Source organism: Erpetoichthys calabaricus, chromosome 2, assembly GCF_900747795.2.
Source record: "Erpetoichthys calabaricus chromosome 2, fErpCal1.3, whole genome shotgun sequence".
NCBI lineage: Eukaryota > Metazoa > Chordata > Cladistia > Polypteriformes > Polypteridae > Erpetoichthys > Erpetoichthys calabaricus.
The window spans coordinates 252,761,066-252,785,757 of record NC_041395.2 but is presented as its reverse complement, the minus strand read 5'-3'; the positions used below and the strand labels follow the sequence as shown (position 1 = coordinate 252,785,757).

Sequence of the window (24,692 nt, the reverse complement as noted above, 5' to 3'; positions counted from 1 at the left end):
TTTCAGGATTTGGACGAAACCCACGCAAAGGCCAGACACACGGCACCTTAATTCAGTGTATCTGAGAACGTAATTAATTAAGACACGAAAATGTTTGATATTAAAAAGTCATTTACAGTTATTTGTACATTCCACTTTTACAATTTCATGTTCCTTTTCTGACTGCCTCGATGGTCACGTATTTGCCTTTTTTCCAAAGAGCGGCAAAGATAAATTAATTAAAAAATAAATAAGATTATGACCATATCATGCATGACCAAAACTAATATTAAGACTCCTAACACTACATTTACTGACATTTGTCTGGATACGTTCTGACGTGAAACAAACCGCTTGCGATTATCTATCATGTCCCGTTTATAATTCGCAGTGTATACTGTCTAACCGAATGCATCACAGCACGTAAATGTGACACTGAAACACAACACAGTCTTAGTGTATCCGCGTAGGCAGACGCATAAACTTGCAGCTATGATAATCCATACAGGCGGGCCCGCTATGAATCATTATCAGCGGAATAATTAGGCAACTAAAATTTTCCCTCACCCCCGGTTTTGGCGTTGGGCTGGGTACAGTGAATATTGATTTGAATCTGTCTGAAATATAAACACCGATTTTAAGATGATCTCTTAAGAAAAGATAAGCGACTCCCGAGTGGCACGGTGGCGCAGTGATTACAGTTCAAAGATTTCGTATTCAAATCCTGTTGGCCGGGGCTTTGTTACATGCGGCCGTAGAGACATTCTCTGTTTCCTTCTCCATAATTAAGGCGTTTATATTCTATAGGCTAGTGACGAGCACTAATAAGTGTGTACTGCGAAGGCTTTGTGTTTGCTACTTTTGGAAAAAAAAGCACCAGCCTGTCCTATGCATGGTGAACTGATTTTTCAAAGTCCCAAACCGGGATACATTTTATTAATTAAGCTATGGAACAGCTTGAAGTTTTGAGTGTGGTGTTAGACGTATCTAACAGTGGGGATGGGGTCTCCTTTGAAGTTTCGTACCCGTTGTCTGACGGGCAAGCCTTTCAAACACGGGACATGTTATATTTCAATATTAAACGGAATGCACTGACTGAAACCGGAAAACGCGGGACGGCTTGTCACCAAAGTCCTAAGACAGTCCAGAAAAATGGACATTTGCAGTTATACCGAACGTCCGTTGAGTCGTAGGCAGATAGACGCGCATTTCCTATTTGATCCGGCGAAAGACAGGTGTGGAGCACAGTTGTTAAAAGTTGTTGGTCTAGTAGCGTGAGATAAAGCGCTATTTTTAACAGCACGCTCTAATTTTATCTCTGGTCTACAGACGCTTTCCACCAAAAGACCAGCGGTCGTCACGTATTCTCGCGAGGTCATTCGAGAAGTAGCACAGCGCGTGTGTCGTCATCACGCGGCTGCGTCCTTTTGCGTAACGTCGTCGTTTGCGTCGGGAGAGGGGGGCGGAGAGTGGGAAGTGGTTGTGTGTATTTGGCAATATTAATCCGTTCGGTCCGACGTCGCTAAAGGTTAACGTGCCGGTTTGATGTTTGTTCGAACTGATGAAAGGTTACGAAGCACACTTTGGCTCCTCTCATGTAGCTGTCAAACCAGAAGGATACACTTGTACCAATGGAGGTGATGGAAAGTCCTCTCAATCTCGTAAGTTTTGATATTTGTCAGTTGCACCGTCTCTCAATGCATCGTTGGTGCTTAAGCGAAAACAAAGACCTGGCTATTTGAGTCAACATAAAAAGCACTTTCTTGCGAGTGGTCTCAAGTCCTGCTGGCTCAGAGTGCAGCACTGGCTTCTTTCTGGGACCACTGGGAGGTCCTGACTTGCGGCTGAGTGTCTGACAGTTTGCGATAGCACTGGCAGTTTACCGGCTTTGTTGTTCGTAACTTTATTATTATGGCTGGCCTGTATTTTCTTGTGAAATAATTCAAAATAACTTCCCAGTAACAGTTTTTTTCTTTTGGGTGTTTTACATACACCATTGGATTGCTGGACAATAAACTAGTTTGGATTTTTTAATGTTAATTGTTTAATACGTGTCCTTAAAATACACCCTTTAAAACTTAAGGCGCGTGCATGTGTGGCGTGTTACATTGTAGTGAAAAAGGATGGATATCAATGGATATTGACGTTTCTCAGACAATTACAGAATTAGTAGAAGCATTGCACAGTCATTTATTTGATAATTGTTAATGGACCACTTAAAGAAAGGCTCCGTGAACAAAGTTTAGCGTTTTATATGCTGCAACGTAGTTGTGTGCAATAGAATATGTTAACGTCACCAGCACTGTTCGTTGATCAGTTTTGTAACTTCCCAAAGGAACAGCAAAAAGGCAAACATTAATTAGCAGAAAGCAATGATATTGTTTTCAGCAGTACTGAAAGTTCCAGTTATTATAACGGCTTGTAATAAAGAAAAAATCCCAAAGATGCAAATTGTGAACAAATTTTATTTACATTTACTTTTCTAAGGCGACTTACAACATTTATGATGTAATTGGTTACTTTAGATTTGGTTTTCCAATTGGAACACAGGCAGGTCAAGTGACTTGATCATGGTCACACAGTGTCAGTAGTGGGATTTGAATCCACAACCTCAGAGTTTGAGGTCCAAAGCTTTACCCACTAAACCACACTACCTGCCTGCCTGATATAACCTAAGCATTTGGCGGCACAGAGTGGAATTTGTAAATCTAAATCTATACTATTCAAAGTTTATAGAAATGCTTGCATTTAACAAATGTAAATATTAAGTGAAAGATGATGCAGTAGAGTAGCTGTTTCAAATAACATCCAGGTGGATTTTAGCATAGCGCAGTACTGTATAATAGTCACTGGACAGATTGTTGCTAAAAATCTATTTGCAATTTGCAGAATCATGAAGTTATGATAAAGTGTTTTTTTATGTGTTACAAGATCTTAGAAGACAACACATGCTTCAAAATACACTGGAGGACCGAGGAGACAAACTTCCGTTGACTCAGGATTGATGGCGATTATGAGTTAACTGTGAAATACTGGGAAACTATGGAGTGTTGTGTTGGAATAGTCTTCAGACCAGAACAGAGATGTAGCAAAGAACAGACCTGATTTAACTGTGTTTTGAAAGATTGCATGAGATAGTTAATAAAGTTTGTTACCTAGTGTTGAGTAGGAACCCCCTTTTTGCCCAACAGCTTGAGTTCTTCATGTCATTGATTCAGTGAAGTGCTGGAAACATTCCTTAAGGATTGTGTTCCATGCTGACTCATCGCCATCATTCAATTCCACACGATCCTTTTGTGAAGTGTTCATTACACTTCATCTCAAATGTGCTCTGTTTAATTGTGATCTTGGGACCTTGCAGCAATAAACTGAATCATAATTTTTCAAAGGGTAGGCGGTGACTTTTAAGGGATAAACATGGCCAGCAACAATCGGTTATTCAGTTGATGATACCTAATGCATGCCAAGAAACACCCTGCTCTCCCGCATCATTACATTACCACCACCTAACTGTACAATTGACACATCTCAGGAGGTATGCTAAATTTTGACCTTCCCATCTGCATATTGCAGTCAGATTCATCTGACCAGGTGACATTTCTTTAGTCTTCAGCAATCCAGTTTTGATGATTATGTATTCAGTGTTTTCTCATTTTCCTGTTCGTATCTGACCAAAGTGGAATTCTGAACAAATATATATGGATATGGATATGGCCCATACTCTTGAAGATGCGATACATTCTGTATTCAGAGACGGCTTTCAGAACTTCATTGATGTACAGAGCTATTTGAGTATTTATGGTCTTTCCTTTAGCTATTACGAGTCTAGACATTCTTCTTTCTTATTTAACAAGGTGTTTTTCCCCACAGAAGTACTTCTTATAGGATGTACTTTATTTATTGCAACATCCTCTGTAAACTCTAAAGGATGAGCATCAGTTTCTGAGATTTTGGACTTACTAACTCTCAGTCAAACAATAACACCAGGGCAAAGTCACTTAGGCCCTACTTGTTGTCCATTCTAATCTGTGATTAAGAAGACCTTGTATATACACTCACAGTATATGTGATAAGAGATAGAGAGTTGTAGGTACAATACCGCCTGTTTGGAGGGGCAGGCTTTTTGCCTTAACACGTAGGTGTGTCTCATGCAGTGGTTACTGAGTGTAAAATGTCTTTTCATGAGCTAAGATTTAACCCATTTTAGAAATATAGGGTTTTCCAAACAGCACTTGGTTAATGACCATTAGGTCTGATGCATTTACTTGTGAAACATTCCTGGCAATGTAGACCTCTGTTGAGAAAATCATTAACAGATCAGGTGCTATTGAACTGTTTGACTCCCTGAGGATTTTCTTTTTCTGAAAACATTGCATAAATAATAATTTATCCTATCATGACGCAGAGGATTAAAAAGTAACCCTGCCACATTGCAGTGCTTGAACCCTCCTTCAGTTCCCTGTAGCATTCCGTGTAATGTTTTCTTGGTTACCCCATATCATCTAGTAATCTGTTTGTAACTTGCAGCCCAAGGATGAACTTTCAAGTTAATTGTAGGTTCTAAATTTTGAGTTGCAGTGCGCTTTTTGTCTTACTGTTTTCTTACCTATGGCCGGTCTGTGCCCTTCTTATGTTCTTGATTGAATGTGTTGGAGCTCTCAGAGACACATTTATTAGCCTTTTCTTTTTAAAGTTGGGGTAGGGAGAGGGGTTGCATAATAGGTTAGGTCTTGTAATTTCTTCTTTAAAGATAACATAACATTAAATGACCTAATCTGTGAGAATTATTATACAATTATTTGAATTTGTCATTATATTTTTTGTCAATTAGTAGTCTGTCATTAGTTTAACATAGTAATACATTTTATTTTTATAGCACCTTTCCCACTATGCTCTTTATTCTGATTTGGTGTATGTGTGTCACCAAAAGTTCATAACCTTGATAGTGCATAGCTAATGGATCTGCAGTCTTTTCTAAGACACATTTTAATGTGTTTTGCTCTTTAGTTATTTATTCATTGTATTTATAAATACCAGAAGTACTTTTTGGAGAATGACTGACTGACTGATGTTTTTTTTTTTTTTTTTGTGTGTGTTTTCCATTTCCTTAAGGCTCATCAGCAGAGCAGAAAAGCGGATCGCTTGGTGGCTGTAGGGAGATATGAGGAAGCAATCTCCTGCCATGGAAAAGCTGCTGGTTAGTTCATTATTTGGTTAAATGCATGTTATTAATTTAGTGTTCTAGTAGGCTGTATACAATTCTTAATGGTAGGCATAACCTTTTGTTATTTTTAACAGAATATTGAGAAATCAGCATAGAAATTCAGTGTCTTACAGTATAGCTTACCTGTCATATGAAACACCCTCTGCATTAATTGTGGTATTTAACTAATTTCAGTATTTTGAATATATTAATTTAAACAAAAATACTAGTGGTAGCTTGTGATGCTGCATGATTTTTTTGAAATGGTAAACCAGATTTCAAATTTTAGTTATTGACAGTGTAAGAAAACTACAAAATTAAGATTGTGGTTTAAGTTTAAAATATGTTAACATTGTACTTCTGCTTACATATATAGATTGTGCTTCTTACTTGCCTGAAATGCCCAGGCATAACAATCCTGTGCCTGACATTAGACATAGGTTATGTTTAACATAATCGCTACATACGTATGTTGCTTTACACTAACATTTTGCCATTTACCACTATAGCCCTGATGATACAGTGAGCCTGTAGCGTAGTCAGGTCTTGGAGTTCTACATGTCCATTCCAGCTGCTCGAAAACCACACTCCCAAGAAAGCTGAATGCTACCTTGTGGCACCTCCTAACCATGGTGTCTTGAGTCTTGAATCTTGGATAAAATGCTTTTGTTGGCAATGAAAGTCTTGCATTTTTTTTGTAGGGATATCCTAGTTTGTATACAAGTTAGATAGTATTAAACACTATCTTCTGTTTCACATCCAGTTGTTCCTTTGAATTCAGTGTGCATAATTAAATGCCTTGTGGTGAATTTTGTAAAATGTAGAGCATAAATGATGAATAGCAATGACAAAATGAAAGTACTTTGTTATTTATTCATTTTTAAAAAAAAATAAATACCGGTGTTAGTTTTCAGTTTCTCTGAACTGGATAAGGAGGTGAGAAAATGAATGGGTGGATTATTTAAAGTAAATGTAAAAAGTACTTCCTACAAAACTACTTATTGCAATAGGGATATATACTTTAGACAGTCTCTGTATAACAAGTTGTCCAGCACATCAAAAACATACTCTGCAAAAGTTAAAATAGGCAAACTCGAGATGAAAAATAAAAACAAAGCTAGCAATGCTTTATTTCAGCAGCTGTGGCCTTCCTGATGAAGGGTCAGTAGCTAAAATGTTATTTCTGACTCTCCCCCCTCCCCACCCCCAAACTCTCTCTTTGTCATCAATTTTTAATTTTCACTAATTATCTTGTTTCTTCATTTTTGCATGCTGACACAACCACTGTTCAGTCCAATCTTATCCCAAAATAAAATCTCACACACTCATAAATAAAATAGTGTACAGTGGAACCTCGGTTCACGACCATAATTCGTTCCAAAACTCTGGTCGTAAACCGATTTGGTCATGAACCGAAGCAATTTCCCCCATAGGATTGTATGTAAATACAATTAATCTGTTCCAGACCATACGAACTGTATGTAAATATATATTTTGTTTAAGTTTTTAAGCACAAGTAGTTAATGAAACCATAGAATGCATAGCGTAATAGTAAACTAAATGTAAAAACATTGAATAACACTGAGAAAACCTTGAACAACAGAGAAAATTAACACTGCAATAGTTCGCGCTATAGTGCTACCAACTGCTGGCTAAAAACACTTTTTTTTTTTTTTTTTTAAATGAGTTTTAAGCACAGGGAAAAAATGAACATTTGAAATTAATCCGTAATTTAATAAACCACCAAGAAAATTATCATTGCAGCAATGCACGCTACGAACCGATCGCTGTAAACAGAAGTGAAAACAAAATCAAGCCCAGTGCATTCTTTAACTGCCTTCCTACCTTATGCATCCAGCCCCCTGTCTCTCGCGCTGCCTGTGTGTGTGTCGCACTCTCTCGCTCTCTTTCTTGCTCGCTGCACAAGAAATGCACAGGGAGAGACTGAACATGTACAAACCGAAAGGGAAACTGGCTTGTTCGTATACCGAGTGTGTGGTCATGAACCAAGGCAAAAGTTTGGCGAACTTTTTGGTCGTAAACCGATTTGTGCGTGTACCAAGACGTTTGTGAACCGAGGTTCCACTGTAGTTGAGTTGAATGCTGTGTTTTTCATTATTGTGATTTCATTTTTAAGTGTTTATGTAAATTAAAGTTATTATCTTAAACAGTTTTAATTTCTCTGTTAAGAACATTCTTATAAATAAAAATACAGTTCGAAGTATTTCTGTCTGACACCACACTGATAAGCTATTAAACAACATGTGCCTCCTACTCTTCTTGCCTTTTTGGAGCATGTCAGGTTCATAACATGGTGCCTACTAGGAGTTTTTCTTGTTAATGAAGTTAAAATGTACACATACCAGTCTCATATCCTAACATTTAGTATGTTGTAAGACAACAACAACAACATTTATTTATATAGCACAATAGATTTTTATGGTGAAACTGTTCAAGGTACACTGCTTTCATAAATGTAACAATTTTGCCTTTCCACATGATTCAAATTGTTTTAATTTTTATGTTTGTTTAGAAAAAACAATCTTTGTTTTTTTCTTTTTCTTTAACCTATGATGCAGAGTTCTGATTGTCTCTCTCTTCCTGTCCTATACTAATACATGCAAGTGTGGATAATTGGTAACTGTAAATTTACCCTATTGAAATAAGTGTGTCTGACAGTGTTTTAGTGCCCTTTTTGGGGCTATTTCCAGCAGCATCTTCAGTGGGCTACTTGAAGGCAATGAAGAATTGTCAAAGCTCATGCTCTGTCATAATGAATGTGATTAGAAATTCCTTATGAACTGTATGTCAGATACTTCTGCTCACTATCATATTCTTTGGGTAGCTACACAAAGCGTATAACCATAGATGAACATAGGGAAGTAAATTTGACCAATTATTCATGGATTTAGTTAGTTATAGTTGCCTTCCTCTGTCAGGATCAATAATGATCATGGTCTCACAATTGGCTCTACTCTCACTCATAAACAATACCTTGGGTACATAAGCTTCTCCACTTAACTGTAGTTGCTTTATGTTAACTACTCTACTGAGAGAGGAAAATTACCTCAGATTTGGAAACCTTGATTCTAATCCTGAATGTAGGATCCGCTCCTGCAAACTATGCAGTGCATTTAATAGATCACAGCCTTAGAAAAGAAAGCATAATAATAATAATTAATTCATTATATTTATATAGCGCTTTTCTCAGTACTCAAAGCGCTATCCACACAGGGAGGAACCGGGAAGCGAACCCACAATCTTCCACAGTCTCCTTACTGCAAAGCAGCAGCACTACCACTGCGCCACCTGTGAGGACAATCTGGAGGTGGTAGGAATACAGTAGTTAGGTTGCCAAAATTAATATTTTCTAAGACTTGTTTGTGCCTTAATATACATCCATTAAAATTACTGGAGCAAGAGTAGACATGCTATCCCCTTTAGGGAAGTTATTCAACTTGAAGTCAAGAAAAAAATGCAACTCTCGATGGAACTGCATACTTTGGCTGTATCTTATTTCTGAGGAAATATTCAAAGAGTGTACAGTTTGGCATGCTTACAGGCTAGTACTCCTATACTAAACCAATATATTTAGAGAGACAGTCAACGGCAGCATGTGTTATCTTCTTTTTAAAATATATTACTCAAATACAGTATTGTTTATTAAAATTAGTCCAATCAGTATCCCAGCTTTACTCAGCAACTAGTATATTCTGGGGGGTAAAAAAAACTGCTATATGAAAGAATTTTTAGCTGACCATAATCTAATCCTGTATTTCTCCACCTGTGGTAAATGCACCAATGGTAGTATGCGAGAAAACACACACAAACACGTAAATGAAGGAGAGAGACACCCAACTGTGATTGAGGAAGAAGATACGTTTTTAAGGCCAAAAGCTTTATAACCATCTTATCTAATTCTGGATTGTTGGATGCAAGTGTCTATCATGGCTGCAGTAGGTGTGAGTTGTTACATATGTTGATTCCAAAGTAAAAATTATGTAGCTAGTAATTCAAAACTTCCATATTACCCTGACATTTGTGAAATTGTTGTGCACAGGACAAATCTCTAAGGATACGATTTGATGCTTTAACTGAAGCACAAAATAACAGAGACAAGCAGTTAACAGTTCTGCTAAAACACAATATTTAATTAACTAAAATTGAACCAGCAAATATATTTGTGACTTTCAATAGTTTTTCATATTAAAATAATACGCATTAGTGTAACAACTAAAATGTCCAAACCTTAGTGAAAGATGCATATTTTGAGAGTAGATATTGTTGTCTAGTTCAGTGGCAAATTCTGGTTTAGTACATAGGCATAAGTAATAAAGAAAATATTATCAGTTATAAGTTTGTGAGGCATTTTGAAAGCAACACAACAAAGGCTTTTTACAGGAATTATAAAGTAATAATCTTAAAATGATGTTTTATGACTTTTAACAGTAATCATCATCATACTTATTCTCAAATATAATATAAAGCTGTGACATCTGAAAAAGAAGGGGAAGACTTCAAAAAATTTTACTGTTGTTTTTAAGCAATATTTGCTTCAATTTATGAACAGAAGCTGAAAATTAATAGAGTGCACAAAGGTCTTAATTGATATTCTAATTTTCAGAGATACTGAATTTGGGACTTTCATTAGTTGTCAGTTATAATCATCAAAATTAAAAGAAATAAACATTTGAAATACATCAGTCTGTGTGTAATGAATGAATCTAATATACAAGTTTCACTTTTTGAATGGAATTACTGAAATAAATCAACTTTGTCATGATATTCTAATTTTATGACCAGCACCTGTGTGTGTGTATGTGTGTATATGTATGTATGTATGTGTATATATATAATATATATACATACATACACACAATGCATCCGGAAAGTATTCGCAGTGCATCACTTTTTCCACATTTTGTTATGTTACAGCCTTATTCCAAAATGGATTAAATCATTTTTTTCCCCAGAATTCTACACACAACACCCCATAATGACAACGTGAAAAAAGTTTACTTGAGGTTTTTGCACATTTATTAAAAATAAAAAAACTGAGAAATCACATGTACATAAGTATTCACAGCCTTTGCTCAATACTTTGTCGATGCACCTCTCGCAGCAATTACAGTCTCAAGTCTTTTTGAATATGATGCCACAAGCTTGGCACACCTATCCTTGGCCAGTTTCACCCATTCCTCTTTGCAGCACCTCTCAAGCTCCATCAGGTTGGATGGGAAGCGTCGGTGCACAGCCATTTTAAGATCTCTCCAGAGATGTTCAATCGGATTCAAGTCTGGGCTCTGGCTGGGCCACTCAAGGACATTCACAGAGTTGTCCTGAAGCCACTCTTTTGATATCTTGGCTGTGTGCTTAGGGTCATTGTCCTGCTGAAAGATGAACCGTCGCCCCAGTCTGAGGTCAAGAGCGCTCTGGAGCAGGTTTTCATCCAGGATGTCTCTGTACATTGCTGCAGTCATCTTTCCCTTTATCCTGACTAGTCTCACAGTCCCTGCCGCTGAAAAATATCCCCACAGCATGATGCTGCCACCACCATGCTTCACTGTAGGGATGGTATTGGCCTGGTAATGAGCGGTGCCTGGTTTCCTCCAAACGTGACGCCTGGCATTCACACCAAAGAGTTCAATCTGTGTCTCATCAGACCAGAGAATTTTCTTTCTCATGGTCTGAGAGTCCTTCAGGTGCCTTTTGGCAAACTCCAGGCGGGCTGCCATGTGCCTTTTACTAAGGAGTGGCTTCCGTCTGGCCACTCTACCATACAGGCCTGATTGGTGGATTGCCGCAGAGATGGTTGTCCTGCTGGAAGATTCTCCTCTCTCCACAGAGGACCTCTGGAGCTCTGACAGAGTGACCATCGGGTTCTTGGTCACCTCCCTGACTAAGGCCCTTCTCCCCTGATCGCTCAGTTTAGATGGCCGGCCAGCTCTAGGAAGAGTCCTGGTGGTTTCGAACTTCTTCCACTTACGGATGATGGAGGCCACTGTGCTCATTGGGACCTTCAAAGCAGCATAAATTTTTCTGTAACCTTCCCCAGATTTGTGCCTTGAGACAATCCTGTCTCGGAGGTCTACAGACAATTCCTTTGACTTCATGCTTGGTTTGTGCTCTGACATGAACTGTCAACTGTGGGACCTTTATATAGACAGGTGTGTGCCTTTCCAAATCATGTCCAGTCAACTGAATTTACCACAGGTGGACTCCAATTAAGCTGCAGAAACATCTCAAGGATGATCAGGGGAAACAGGATGCACCTGAGCTCAATTTTGAGCTTCATGGCAAAGGCTGTGAATACATATGTACATGTGCTTTCTCAATGTTTTTATTTTTAATAAATTTGCAAAAATCTCAAGTAAACTTTTTTCATGTTGTCATTATGGGGTGCTGTGTGTAGAATCCTGAGGAAAAAAATGAATTTAATCCATTTTGGAATAAGGCTGTAACATAACAAAATTTGGAAAATGTGATGTGCTGTGAATACTTTCCGGATGCACTGTATATATAATACACACACACACAGACACACACACACGCACACAGAGTTAGGTCCATAAATATTTGGACAGAGACAGATTTTTTTCTAATTTTGGTTCTGTACATTACCACAATGAATTTTAAATGAAACAACTCAGATGCAGTTGGTGCAGACTTTCAGCTTTAATTCAGTGGGGTGAACAAAACGATTGCATAAAAATTTGAGGCAACTAAAGCATTTTTTAGCACAATCCCTTCATTTCAGGGGCTCAAAAGTAATTGGACAAATTAAAGAAATGGAAATAAAATGTTCATTTCTAATACTTGGTTGAAAACCCTTTGCTGGCAATGACAGCCTGAAGTCTTGAACTCATGGACATCACCAGATGCTGGGTTTCCTCCTTTTTAATGCTCTACCAGGCCTTTACTGCAGCGGCTTTCAGTTGCTGTTTGTTTGTGGGCCTTTCTGTCCAAAGTTTACTCTTAACAAGTGAAATGCGTGCTCAATTGGGTTAAGATCAGGTAACTGACTTGGCCATTCAAGAATTTTCCACTTCTATGCTTTAATAAACTCTTGGGTTGCTTTGGCTGTATGTTTCGGGTGATTGGGCGGCGTTTAATGATACAGATGGACAATCAATTTGACTGCATTTAGACTGGATTAGAGCAGACAGTATGTCTCTGAACACCTCAGAATTCATTCGGCTGCTTCTGTCCTGTGTCACATCATCAATAAACACTAGTATCCCAGTGCCACTGGCAGCCATGCACGCCCAAGCCATCAGACTGCCTCCACCGTGTTTTACAGATGATGTGGTATATTTTGGATAATGAGCTGTTCCATGCCTTCTCCATACTTTTTTTCTTGCCATTATTCTGGTAGAGGCTGATCTTGGTTTCATCTGTCCAAAGAATGTTTTTCCAGAACTGTGCTGGCTTTTTTAGATGTTCTTTAGCAAAGTCCAATCTAGCCTTTCTATTCTTGAGGTTTATGAGTGGCTTGCATCTTGCAGTGCACCCTCTGTATTTACTTTCATGCAGTCTTCTCTTTATGGTAGACTTGGATATCGATACGCCTACCCCCTGGAGAGTGTTGTTCACTTGGTTGGCTGTTGTGAAGGGGTTTCTCTTCACCATGGAATTGATTCTGCGATCATCCACCACTGTTGTCTTCCGTGGACGTCCAGGTCTTTTTGCGTTGCTGAGTTCACCAGTGCTTGCTTTCTTTCTCGGGATGTACCAAACTGTAGATTTTGCCACTCGTAATATTGTAGCAATTTCTCGGATGGGTTTTTTCTGTTTTCGCAGCATAAGGATGGCTTCTTTCACCTGCATGGAGAGCTCCTTTGACCGCATGTTGTCACAGCAAAATCTTCCACATGCAAGCACCACACCTCAAATCAACTCCAGGCCTTTTATCTGCTTAATTGATAATGACATAACGACGGACTTGCCCACACCTGCTCATGAAATAGCCTTTGAGTCAATTGTTCAATTACTTTTGAGCCCCTGAAATGAAGGGATTGTGTTAAAAAAATGATTTAGTTGCCTCACATTTTTATGCAATCGTTTTGTTCACCCCACTGAATTAAAGCTGAAAGTCTGCATTTCAACTGCATCTGAGTTGTTTCATTTAAAATTCATTGTGGTAATGTACAGAACCAAAATTAGAAAAAAGTTGTCTCTGTCCAAATATTTATGGACCTAACTGTATATATAATAAAAAAAAAAAAAAAAAACTGCTTGTGATCATTTAATTTGTAGATGGCACAGATGAATAGCACATGATTATCAGAGTCACTGTTTCATTGACTTCAGGTTCCTATAGCCACATGATGCCTATATATATAATATTGTGGCTGGGGGTGGTACCCATCCGGACGCCCAAGAGGACCAGAGGAGGGCTCATGCCTCCTCCAGACCACAAGGGGGCGTCCGCCCTGGTTGTGTTGGGGACCACGAGTACAGGGCTGTAAAGCCCATCCCTGTAGGGGCCCGTGGTCACTGCCAGGGGGCGCCCCGATGCCTGGAGTGCCCTGGACCGCAGCAGTTCCGCCACACCAGGAAGTGCTGACGGAAAGAGGAGCAGGGACACCCGGAGTGCTTCCGGGGGATACAGCCGGCACTTCTGTCACACTGGGGCATGTTGGTGAAAGATTGCCGGAGCACATCTGGGGGATAATAAAAGGGGCCACCTCCCTTCATTCAGGGCTGGAGTCGGGTGGAAGAGGATGAGGTCTGGGAGAGGAAAGAGGCGGCCTGAAGAGAGGAAAGGCAGTGTGTGTTGGCCTGGACTTGTGGGGTGATTGGATCTCCTTGGATAAAGATGTCAAATAAGTAATATTCATGATCTTTACTAGAAAAATACATTTTTTCCCTGTTATTTTTTAAAATATCTTGTATTAAGATATTATTTTTATTTGCTGTCCTATTCAGTTTTTAAACTTTTTCTGCAGGTGGAAGTGTATACAGTAGTAATGAGGATTTGTGTAAAGATTTGCTTCTGATTTATGTAAAAATTTTACTTTACTATGCTGCAAAATTGGCACCTAAGTTTGCTTAACACAACAACTGATTGAAAGGAGTATTTTATTTTTTAAGTTACAGTCTCAATGTGATAATTCACCATTATATGGTCAATGAACAGATGTTAGGTGAAGTATGTACAGTAGACTTGGGGTTTCAGTCTTGCTAAACATGGTTTCACATGTTCCACTGCAGGTTAAAATACCAACACCAAAAAGTTCAGCTGAACCAAGTGGATTAGTGCAGCGGTGCTGAGGGCCCCTGTGGCTGCAGAGTTTGTCCCAACCAATTTCTTCTTTGAATTAGACTTCCTCCTTAATGAAGCTATTACTTCCCAGATTATATGTTTTTGGTATCAATCTAGAAATTAAAAATGATTATGCTAAATTGCCACTGAAGAGCAAATTTATAATTTTAGATCTGTGAGAGTTTACTCTTCTTTTTTTAAAAATTTGTTCTTTTTCAATGTTCTGGTTATCAGAGTCAATATTAACTAATAGAGCTACCCTTTAGCATCTAGCATAATACTATGTTATTTGCACTGGTGTCTACTCTGCTTGTCATTGTCATCAGTTTTTAGATACAATCGAGAGAGAACTCCACCTAAAACATAAATAAAAAGAAAACGACAAAGTAAAGCATTTAAAGATACAAATATTTCTTATAAATCTTGCACTAATGTAATTTTCTGAATGCAAAATAAGAAAAGGAAAAATGTCAGCTAAGTACACCATAATTAATTGGCAGCAATAGTGATTTACTGTTCCATTGCATAGATGCATGAAAAATGGGCAGCTGCAATGCCACAAATGCACTGCATGCTCTTGATTCTGATAGCACTAGCATTGTTAGTGTTTTGGAAGATTTTATGTGCCTTCTGAAAAAGAATTTCAGCTCTTGAAAAAATATATTATGCAGTATGTTAATTATGTTTTAAAGATTGAGTAAACTGAGATAGCTTAAGATGTCTCCTGAGTGCACATTTTGTTTGTCTTCAAAAACACGATGCATAGAATGCTTGTCTTAGCCAAGTGAATTTATCCTTTCACATAATTAACATTACATCTTTTATTTTAGTGGTACTTCATGAAAACAATTGTAACACTTTTAGTACAAATTTTGTAAGTTGAGGTTTCCTGTTTCAAAAATAGACGTGGCAATGTTTTAAGCAAATTAAATGTTTGCATTCCCAACATAAATCTGGTAATATTTTTAGTGAGCAGCTGCATTTTCAGCTATTCAAATTTGTTTCAGAAAAATCCAATGTATTTATTTTTAATTCAGTTCTAAAAGTTAATTATATTGGGATTGAAGTTAAATTAATGGGGGGGATGCATCTATTCATTGGACTATGTAAGCCTAAAACAATTATTGCTTTTTCACCTTTTTTGTTAGACTTTAAGCATGTTGTTACATTTTCTTCTTTTCAGTACTGTTTGTAGTTTGTTATCTTTATGTAATCTTTTATTTCCTTTTCTCTTTTCTCCTGTGTTTTATTTCATTTTTTCCTTGCAGAATTACTCAGTGATGCCATGAAGCTGACACAGTCTGAGCAGGTAATTCTTTTAAACTAAAAGCTACAGTAATTGCCAGGAGAAATCTCAGCAAACAGCCCTACACTGTAAAGGAAATGTCACAACTATAGAGTTCAGTGTTTTAAGAAAAATGTGTATTTTTAACTAGGAGTGGTGTTTTAAATACAACAGAATGAAAACTCAGCTTACCATAAAATGATATTGCACTATAAGTATAACTTCTTCAGATCTCTTGACATTTTATTGATTTACCCAATGCATTTAAGTTATTCATTTTGATTAACCAATCCATCTGTTCAAAGTGTGGTGAGGAAAGGCTGAAGTAAAGCTAGGCAGACATTTTGGGAGAACACAGAGGATCCTCCTGGTGTTAGAAGGCCAGTAACAGTACTAATCAGTTTACTATTTGCTTTGCATCCAAAAATATGCACGCATCAGTGCCTCATGTTCTCAACACTTAACTGTATAATATAAAAATCAAGGGAGAAAATTATATTTATAAAAAAAAACAAAAAAAAAAAAACACATAAGCTGTCTGCTGCTTGGTTCCCCTTACGCTAGGCTGCTGAAGTCTTACTGTTCTGATAGGCCCACTTCTGTTTGTTCAGTGCTTCCCTTCTTTTATTACACCTTAGCCTGTTTCTTTTAATCAGGTGAATGGGCTGTTTGGAGGTGTCGTCAGGGCCTGTATTCTCTTACAATGGTTCTGTACGTTTTTTTGCTATATGGGAAATACGTCTGATCACAAAAAAACATATAATGGCACATTTAAACACATTTAGTTAGTGCATTGTATGCATTCAACAACGGATGGGAGATATGATGACTTCTTGGTACAGATTTCCAAATGATGTATGTGTATCATCATTTATTTTAAAGCAGATACCAAGTACTTTCACTTTTCCATTTAGGAAATTAAGAGAAATTCTTATATCTACCTTGTTTGGATTTAATACCCTCAGGGGCCAACACAGTGGTTTCTGTTGCTGGGTGTGCACACTTACTGGTATGTGACATCACTGCTGCTCCCTTAGGGCACTTTTTTAGGCAACTTTTTTTTTAATAAAAAAAAAAAAAAGAATCTTAGGATACCATCTTCTGCCTGTCCCATAGCCTTCATGTTATTTTCTCCTGTTTGTATTTTGTGTGCTAGTCTTTGCCTATTCTAGGAACATGTTTTCTTTATTAATCCCCACTGCCATGTTAAAATACTCTGGTCATGCCAATTTGACTAATAAAGACACCTTCCAGAGAGTATTTGAGCAACCCTACTGCAAGCTCTTCTTCAGGGAGGGCGCTGAGTGTTTATGGCAATGCAAGGGCTCATCCCTGAATCCAGTCAATTTGTGATAGTTTACTTTTTGTTGACTTTTAACTAATGAAGTGATTTTTTTTTTTTTTTTTTTTTTTTTCTTCATAGCTGAGTGAAGTTTTTGTCCTCTGGGTGAATTGTTCGCTTTATACAGAAGCTCATTAAATACCTAACTAAATAAATAGGTAGATAAATATATACTTTATATACTCGCACGTACACACTGTAGTCTGAGCGTACCAGAATGACTAAAAAGAAAGAGAACGTCTGACATGGCAGTTACTGTCACAGTGAGGCATTAAGCAACTGTATTGCTGTTTGTATGAAGGCATTTCTTGAAACACTTCTTCTGAATCATTCATTGGCTGAAAGTACTCAATGCTAGTGTGTTAAGAGAATGGATGTGTAGCATTATTCATAATGGCACTTGGATTTGTTTTCATTCTCTCCAGTAGTACCTCCACGGGTTCCAGAGTGCATCCCATAACTGAACCTGCCCTTTTAGTTTGATTCAGTGAGCCTCTCTTGAAGTTGTTACCAGCCCAGCATACCACACGGTAGAAAATCTCTGTGACCATCAGAGTTATAGAAGATATGAAGGATTACCACATTAATGGACTGCATTCTCCTAAAGAAAAAGTCTGCTTTGCCCTTTCTTATATAGTTCCTCTGTGTTCCAAAACCAGTCCAATCTCTCATTAATGTGGACCATCAGGTACTTATAGGAATGTATCAGCTCTACATCCTCTCCTTGAATACTGACCAGACATAGAAACTCTTTGGTGTGTGCTAGTAACCATTCCTTGGTTTTGCTGATACTAAGTTACAGGTGATTCATTCTGCACCAAGAAACTAAATTTTCTCCACTCTGTCTTATCCCCCTTATTAATACATTCCTTAAGTACAGAATTATCTGAGAATTTCTGCAAGTGATATGACTTGATGTTATAGTCTGAGGTGTACAGAGAAAAGGAGATGGTACTGTTCCTTGTGATACTCCAGTGTTGCCTACATCCTTATCAGAGATGGTCCTTGAGTCTTACAAACTGCAGTCTGCCAGACAGTCAATTGTCCAGGCCACCGTAGGCTCATTCACCTGCATATCTCTGAGCTTACCCCTTAACAGGGATATTTGGATGGTATTGAAGCCACTGGAGGAAAAAAAACATATTCTCACCTAGACAAATCTGGGAGCACTGTGAGGATTAAGCCTTGTGGAACAGATAGATAATTGCATCCTTCACTCCTACCTCTGCCCAATAGGCAGACTGCAGTGGGTCCAGGTGGTCTAGCAGAATATAACTCTTATAGTCCAGGACCAGCCTCTCAAGGATCTTCATGATAGATACTAGCCTGAAGTCATTGGGTAATGAGGCTCCTACCTACTTTGGAACAGGGACTGTGAAGGCTATTTTCTGCAGCAGTGGCACTTTTTGCAGCGTTAGAGATAGTTTGAGCAAGTCACAGATGCTGTCATAACATTGGCCAGAATATGTCTTAATAACTCAAGGACTGACTCCATGTAGCTTACTGCATTGTCTCCAACTGGGTCTTCAGTTATAGTCAGCCCATACTGATTGTCAGAGGGTGGACTTGTAACTGGCAATTTCACTTGATGATATAGGAGTTGTTGGTGTAGTAAGGATGGTGTGAGGGGACTGATCATTGAAAGAAGGTGGCAGTGGTTCAGGGCATTAACTTAGTTTGCATATGCCCAGTCCATTCCAGACACCTTTAATGTTATTCTGAGTGAGATGATTTTCTAATTTAGCTTTGTTAGCATCCTTTCCTTCATTTGGGTTTTTCTTAAGTGTGTCCTTCAGAGCTTCTTTGTCTCTGTATTTGAATGCTGTCTCTTTTTCGTTCAGGAGAGTTTTTACTCCTCATTAGTCCAGGGCTGCTTGTTTGGAAAGCAACACACTGTCATTGAGAGTACCACTGTGTCAACATAGAAGTTAATATAGAAGTGATGCAGTGATTGAATCCTCAATATTAGCCCCATGTGACTTGCACATTATTTCCCAGTCTGATATTTGGAAGCAGTCGTTCGGAACCATTTCCTCCTCCAGGCTCTACTTCCTCACTATCCTGGTGGTAACAGATTGCCGTCTAATAACAGGCTTTTAGCTGGACACAAGATAAATCAGGCTGTGGTTAGATCTGCCTAAAGGTGCCAGGAGATTATACTTTAAGGTATCAATTGAATAGAGCAGGTCCAGCATGTTATTTCCTAAAGTGGAACAAGACACAAGTTGATGGTAGTTTGTCATAGTTCCTTCCAAACTCACATGGTTGAAGTCCCCACATAATATAATTGCAGGGTCAGAATGAGCCAACATTACAGGGTTGGTAACAGAGTGAATCACTTCCATTGCTGAGTCTCCATGTGCTGAGGGAGGAATAGAAACATCAATAAGGATGATGTAAATTCATATCCACATTATTCGCCCAGGGAGGAATTCCAACAGCCATAAGTTCTATGTCTGAATTACAAACTAGTTTTAACTGTAGTATGCTGCCTTATACACAATTCCCTAATCACAGAGGACCAGTTCTCCTCTTGTCTTTTTTTCACACCGCACTGGGTCTCTGCTCGAATAAGATGAAATCCTTCTAGCGTTAAAACACTGCCAGGTATGTCATGTTTAACACTAGAATTACCAGAGCCTACGAAAAAACTTGTAGATCCGGCCCACCTTAAATCACTTCTTAAATCCGTTCACACCTCTCCGCCAGCGTCTTTTGTCCTCTAAATGTCCTGATAAAGACAAGCTGCCAGCAGCCGGCTATTCCATCCCCCCCCCCACCGACTTAGAAAGTGCACGAAGTTCTCCCAGCTCATGCCTTGATTTATTATCTGGGAGTGACTGAACTGGAGTTTTAGAGTGGAAATAATAGATCGTTATTTGGAACACACGCATTTCATGTGTGTTCCGTTTCTACAGTAATCTGTGTAAACACATTGTTAAAACAAACTTTCATATTTTAGTAATAAATGTTACAAAATATAGGCATAAACTATAGAATGTGTAAAGCCGGAGTTTCAAAGATCAAATAAACACTTTCACAAAAGGTTCAAGGATGATACAACAGTTTCTATGGCGTAGCGCTCTAAGATTTACTTCTCAGATTGCAGCAGCTTTGCCGTGCCTCACAGACCTGAGTTCAATTCCCTGCTGGGGATAAAGTGTTAACTCTTTTTTTTTTTTTTTTTTTTTTTTTTTTTTAACCTCAAACGGACATAAAATTTATAAATTGGTATGCACTGTCAGTTAATGAGATTGTTATATTTTCATGTGGGATGCTCCTTTTAAAATATTTTTTTTAACAATTGAGACTGCAATTAACATGAACAACTGTCCTTATAACTGTTATTTTTAAGATCCATAACACACAGACAAACAGAGCACTGTGTAATAGAGAGACAGACAGGCAGAAAAGTCACTAGATATATAAATAAACAAGGAAGGCACATGTACTGAAAGAAAAAAAGATCCACATGTGCGTTGTTCCTGCTGCACTGAATAAGCTCACGCCTAAGGGAATCAAACTCAGGTCTGTGAAGCACGGCAAAGCTGCTGCATTTTGAGAAGCAAATCTTGGCGCACTACACCACAGAAACTGTTGTATCATCCTTGAACCTTTTGTGAAAGTGTTTATTTGATCTTTGAAACTCCGGCTTTACACATTCTATAGTTTATGCCTATATTTTGTAACATTTATTGCTAAAATATGAAAGTTTCTGTTTTAACAATGTGTTTACACAGATTACTGTAGAAACGGAACACGCATGAAATGCGTGCGTTCCAAATAACGATCTATTATTTCCACTCTAAAACTTCACTTCACTCCCAGATAATCAATCAAGGCATGAGCTGGGAGAAGTTCGTGCACGTAGTGCAAGCTGTCAGCTTGTCTTTATCAGCACATTTAGAGGACAGAAGACGCTGGCGGAGAGGTGTGAACGGATTTAAGAAGTGATTTAAGGTGGGCCGGATCTACAAGTTTTTTCGTAGGCTCTGGTAATTCTAGTGTTAAGCTAGCTCTCCGTAAAACACAAAATAGAACAGTACTTGTGTGCTTCTTGACTCTTTATAACAGAAAAAACGTTCATCCAGCTTTTTTGACAGCGATTGAATGTTGCCTATTACAATGAATGGTAGAGCAGTTCTACATACTTTTTGCCTTGCTTTTACTCTCATGTTGGCACATTGCCCCCTCTGCCTTTGCACAAACAGCTCTTATGGTATAGTGAAACTAAGCTGCTTAGGTCCTCGCAATTGCAGCACAAGTAGCTGATTACAGGAGTATTTAACAAACCCTGCTTTTATTTTCTTAGCGCCTCTTATGTCAGGTGTTATTGACATAAGGTAGCCTTCAGATCATCTGCACGACTCCATCCAAGTTCACAGACTGAAAGGTAGTCGAGACGAGTCGGTGCCTGGGTTTGCATAGAGTGTAGTTCATTGGTAAATTTAAAATCTAGTGACAAGCCAGGAGTCGGATCAAATTGAATCTGAATCAAGGCTAGTAACTAGTAAAACACGTCCAAAAACAACAAAAAGAAAATTGGTGAGAACACAGGGCTTATGTAAAAGGGCTGCTGCTTGCACAGAGCCCGGAATATGGTATGTTTAGTAAAAGCTTTGAGCCTTGTTTAGCTGTCCAGTTGGTGTGTACCCTTTTTTCATAATGTGCAAGCTAACCTTACCAAAGTTGCATTCAGAATATCCAAGACCACATTGTGTATTGAGAGGATAACTTCAAATATCATAATATGATATTCTTGCTATAGCACTCTTAAACATTTGTGCATCTTCCATTTTAATATCTTCCAGAAATGGGCAGCACAGTTGCATTTTTTTGTGATTTAGCACCATCGTTCAGTATGTATTTATCAACGATATAATGCTGCAAAAATGTGAGATACCAGCTGGTCACCTCAAACCCTTAACATGGACGTTGCTGTTGGTTTTTCTGTGGGTACTGGGCTGTCTAAAGTAGATTTCTTTTTAGCTGAATTGAATTGCACTTTATGAAATACTGAATTGTGACTGACACTTAAACTGTATTTAAATTCCCCATTTTTATCAGTTGTCATGGTTTAGTAACCAACCCAATTGCTGTTAGTAGAGTTAATTCTTATAAAGTACACCCTGTTAATAAACTTTGTAACACCACATTTTAATGAATTAGATCTTTTTGGAGCTGGACTACAAGTTGCAGCATGGCAGTTTTAGCAGCTCCTGGTCTTTTGTGTTACTTATAAAAGAGAATGATCGAGTAACACAACATGGTTTGATTCAGTCAGTTGCAGAGGGCTTAAACTTTATTTTTTCTGTATGAAGTCATTTAAATGACACTCTGTATGAACCCATTTAAAACCCTCCTTTGTTTTAAAATGATTCCCCATTTATTTTCCTAGGCTCGTCTGTCGTTGGAATTGCAAAGGGATAGCCACCTGAAACAGCAGAAACTGATAGAAGAGAAGTGGAAACGAGCCAAAAGAGAGAAACTTCGAGTATATCAGAGTGCTGCACTGACAAACCGGGAGACCACCACACTTCCTCAGTCATCTCTGAAACCTTCCTTGACTGCCCCCAGTGAACAGCAAGCCCCAGACTCTGCACTGGAGAGATTTAGCCCACTAGACCGTGAGTATGACACGTGGCTGTATCTTCTAAAGAACAAAGGGACGACCGTGGAAAGTGCATCTGGAGCTAAACCCCTCAAGGATGACAAAACACGGCTGGAAGAACAAGAGACTGCCATTAATGACCTAAAAAAGCTTGTGGACTTCCTCTTGGATGAAAATGAGAAGCTAACTCAAGAAAATAAACGACTAAAAGCGGAAAACGCCAGGCTCAAAAAATCCCCGCTAGAGAGAGAACCTTATGCTGACGCCGACTTTGTGGAAAAGTCCGAGTTGTGGAGTCTCTCACAGCCCTCGGAGGAGAGGAAGGCAAAAGACATTCCAATACCCAGTCTTCCTCCTTTGGAAATGCCTGCTCAGGCCTTCTCACTGGATGACCTTCCAGTGTTAGAGCTTCCAGAAGACATACAGAATGAACTTCAACAGCTAATGGACAGTCAGGTGAAGAGTGCCAGGGAGAAAGTGTAGTGCTTACGTGGAAAGGACTGCTGGGTGATGAGTGCGCTGAAAAGTGCTAGCCAGACTCACGTGTGAACCGATACAAGTTCTGCGGAGCTTCTTCGCTCGGCTGCACGGGTGCCCCACCGGTTAGGCTGTTTTTGTTGTTTTTTTTTTTTTCCAGTACTAACTACATCTGTTTTCACTTCCAAGGTACTGCAGATGCTTTGGCTAAGAATACACAATAGTTGTGCCTTTGCTTCAGTTTTGATTTGAATGCCTGTCTCCATAATCGAAGGGAATTAAAGAAATGAGTACCTCTCAGTGAAGAGAGCTTCTCAAAGAGAAATGACCTGCCATTCCACATCAGCACTGAGTGCAGCATCTCAATCGCTTTTCAAATCGCAGAATGCAGGGAGTCCCCTGGCATTGTCAAGGGTTCAGTTGCATTTGATGACTGAATTGGGAATTTATCTGTTGTCCTGAGAAGTGACCATAAAGTTCCTAAAATGTAATTAAAATAATGAAGAGGTTTAAAAGACACTTTATATTCCTCTTCTGTTTGGTTAGTCTTTCTACATGATTATCATCATCACTTTTTTCTTTAAATCTGAAATTGCTTAGAGTCACCCGGGCTCATTTTGTCAGATTGTGACAAATGTAACGGCAACGATGTTTACAGTTTTGAAAAGTGGAAATGTGTTTGTGTACTTTCACTCCCCCAGCCATCCTTTTTACTCCCAAATCAAAGGCGTTGCTGGAATGCTTGTTACTAGAATCCAATGTGCCCTTGAGGAAACTCGTCGGATGTCAAACGGCCATTCTTCCTCGACACAGGGCCAAGTGTAACGGTGCCGTACTCTGGCTGTGTACTTTTCAGGAATCGATTTGATCACCTGAGCCTTTTGTCTTCAAAGGAGGAATCGACAAGGACTTTGTTCAGGCTTTTAACCGTATTTTGTACTCGGTCCCTTCTCCTGGATTTACGGACTTGTGCCACATATTTGAATGCTTTTCATGTGATGCAAACTTCTCGAGCCAGTATGCTGGCTTTTATTTATGTTATAATGAGGGAACCAAATCAGCAATGTGTTTTTTTTTTTTTTTTTTCTCATGTCTCCGTGATCAGTTTACATAACAAAGTAATCAGGGTGCATCAAGATTTTTTTTATTGATTGATATAAGATTTGTGTGAATTTGTCTAAACAAATTAACAATGAGTATGTATGTATCTCCAGGTTTAGTGATGCATGAATGGACAATGCTAGCATTATGCATATGATCTTAAAAAAAAATAGACCATTTATTTGAAAGTTTCAGAAGTCTTTTTAGCCATCATTACGTTTTATTAAACTGTCTGGTAAGTAGGGCATTTATCAATTGCAGTCCATGCTATGGAAAAGTATTTGCACCCCAATGTCCTCTGTTTTTGCATCTTTTACAAATGAATGGCCTCGGACCTATAGACAAAACACAGTGTTGGCGAAAGGGGACCTGCGTGAGCACACGATTTGCAGCCATTACTTTCTGTAGGTTTTCTGACACTAGTGATGA

General features: G+C 38.6%; 1 protein-coding gene across 1 annotated transcript; it reads left to right on the top strand.

Moving 5' to 3' along the window:
- Positions 1-1,436: 1,436 nt before the first annotated feature.
- Positions 1,437-24,280, top strand: nrbf2b (nuclear receptor binding factor 2b). Its single transcript, XM_028795375.2, has 4 exons — positions 1,437-1,640; positions 5,092-5,176; positions 15,716-15,756; positions 22,473-24,280. Exons 1-4 carry the CDS (start codon positions 1,611-1,613, stop codon positions 23,166-23,168), a joined length of 852 nt encoding a protein of 283 aa, XP_028651208.1. The 5' UTR covers positions 1,437-1,610; the 3' UTR covers positions 23,169-24,280.
- The last annotated feature ends 412 nt before the right edge of the window (positions 24,281-24,692 follow it).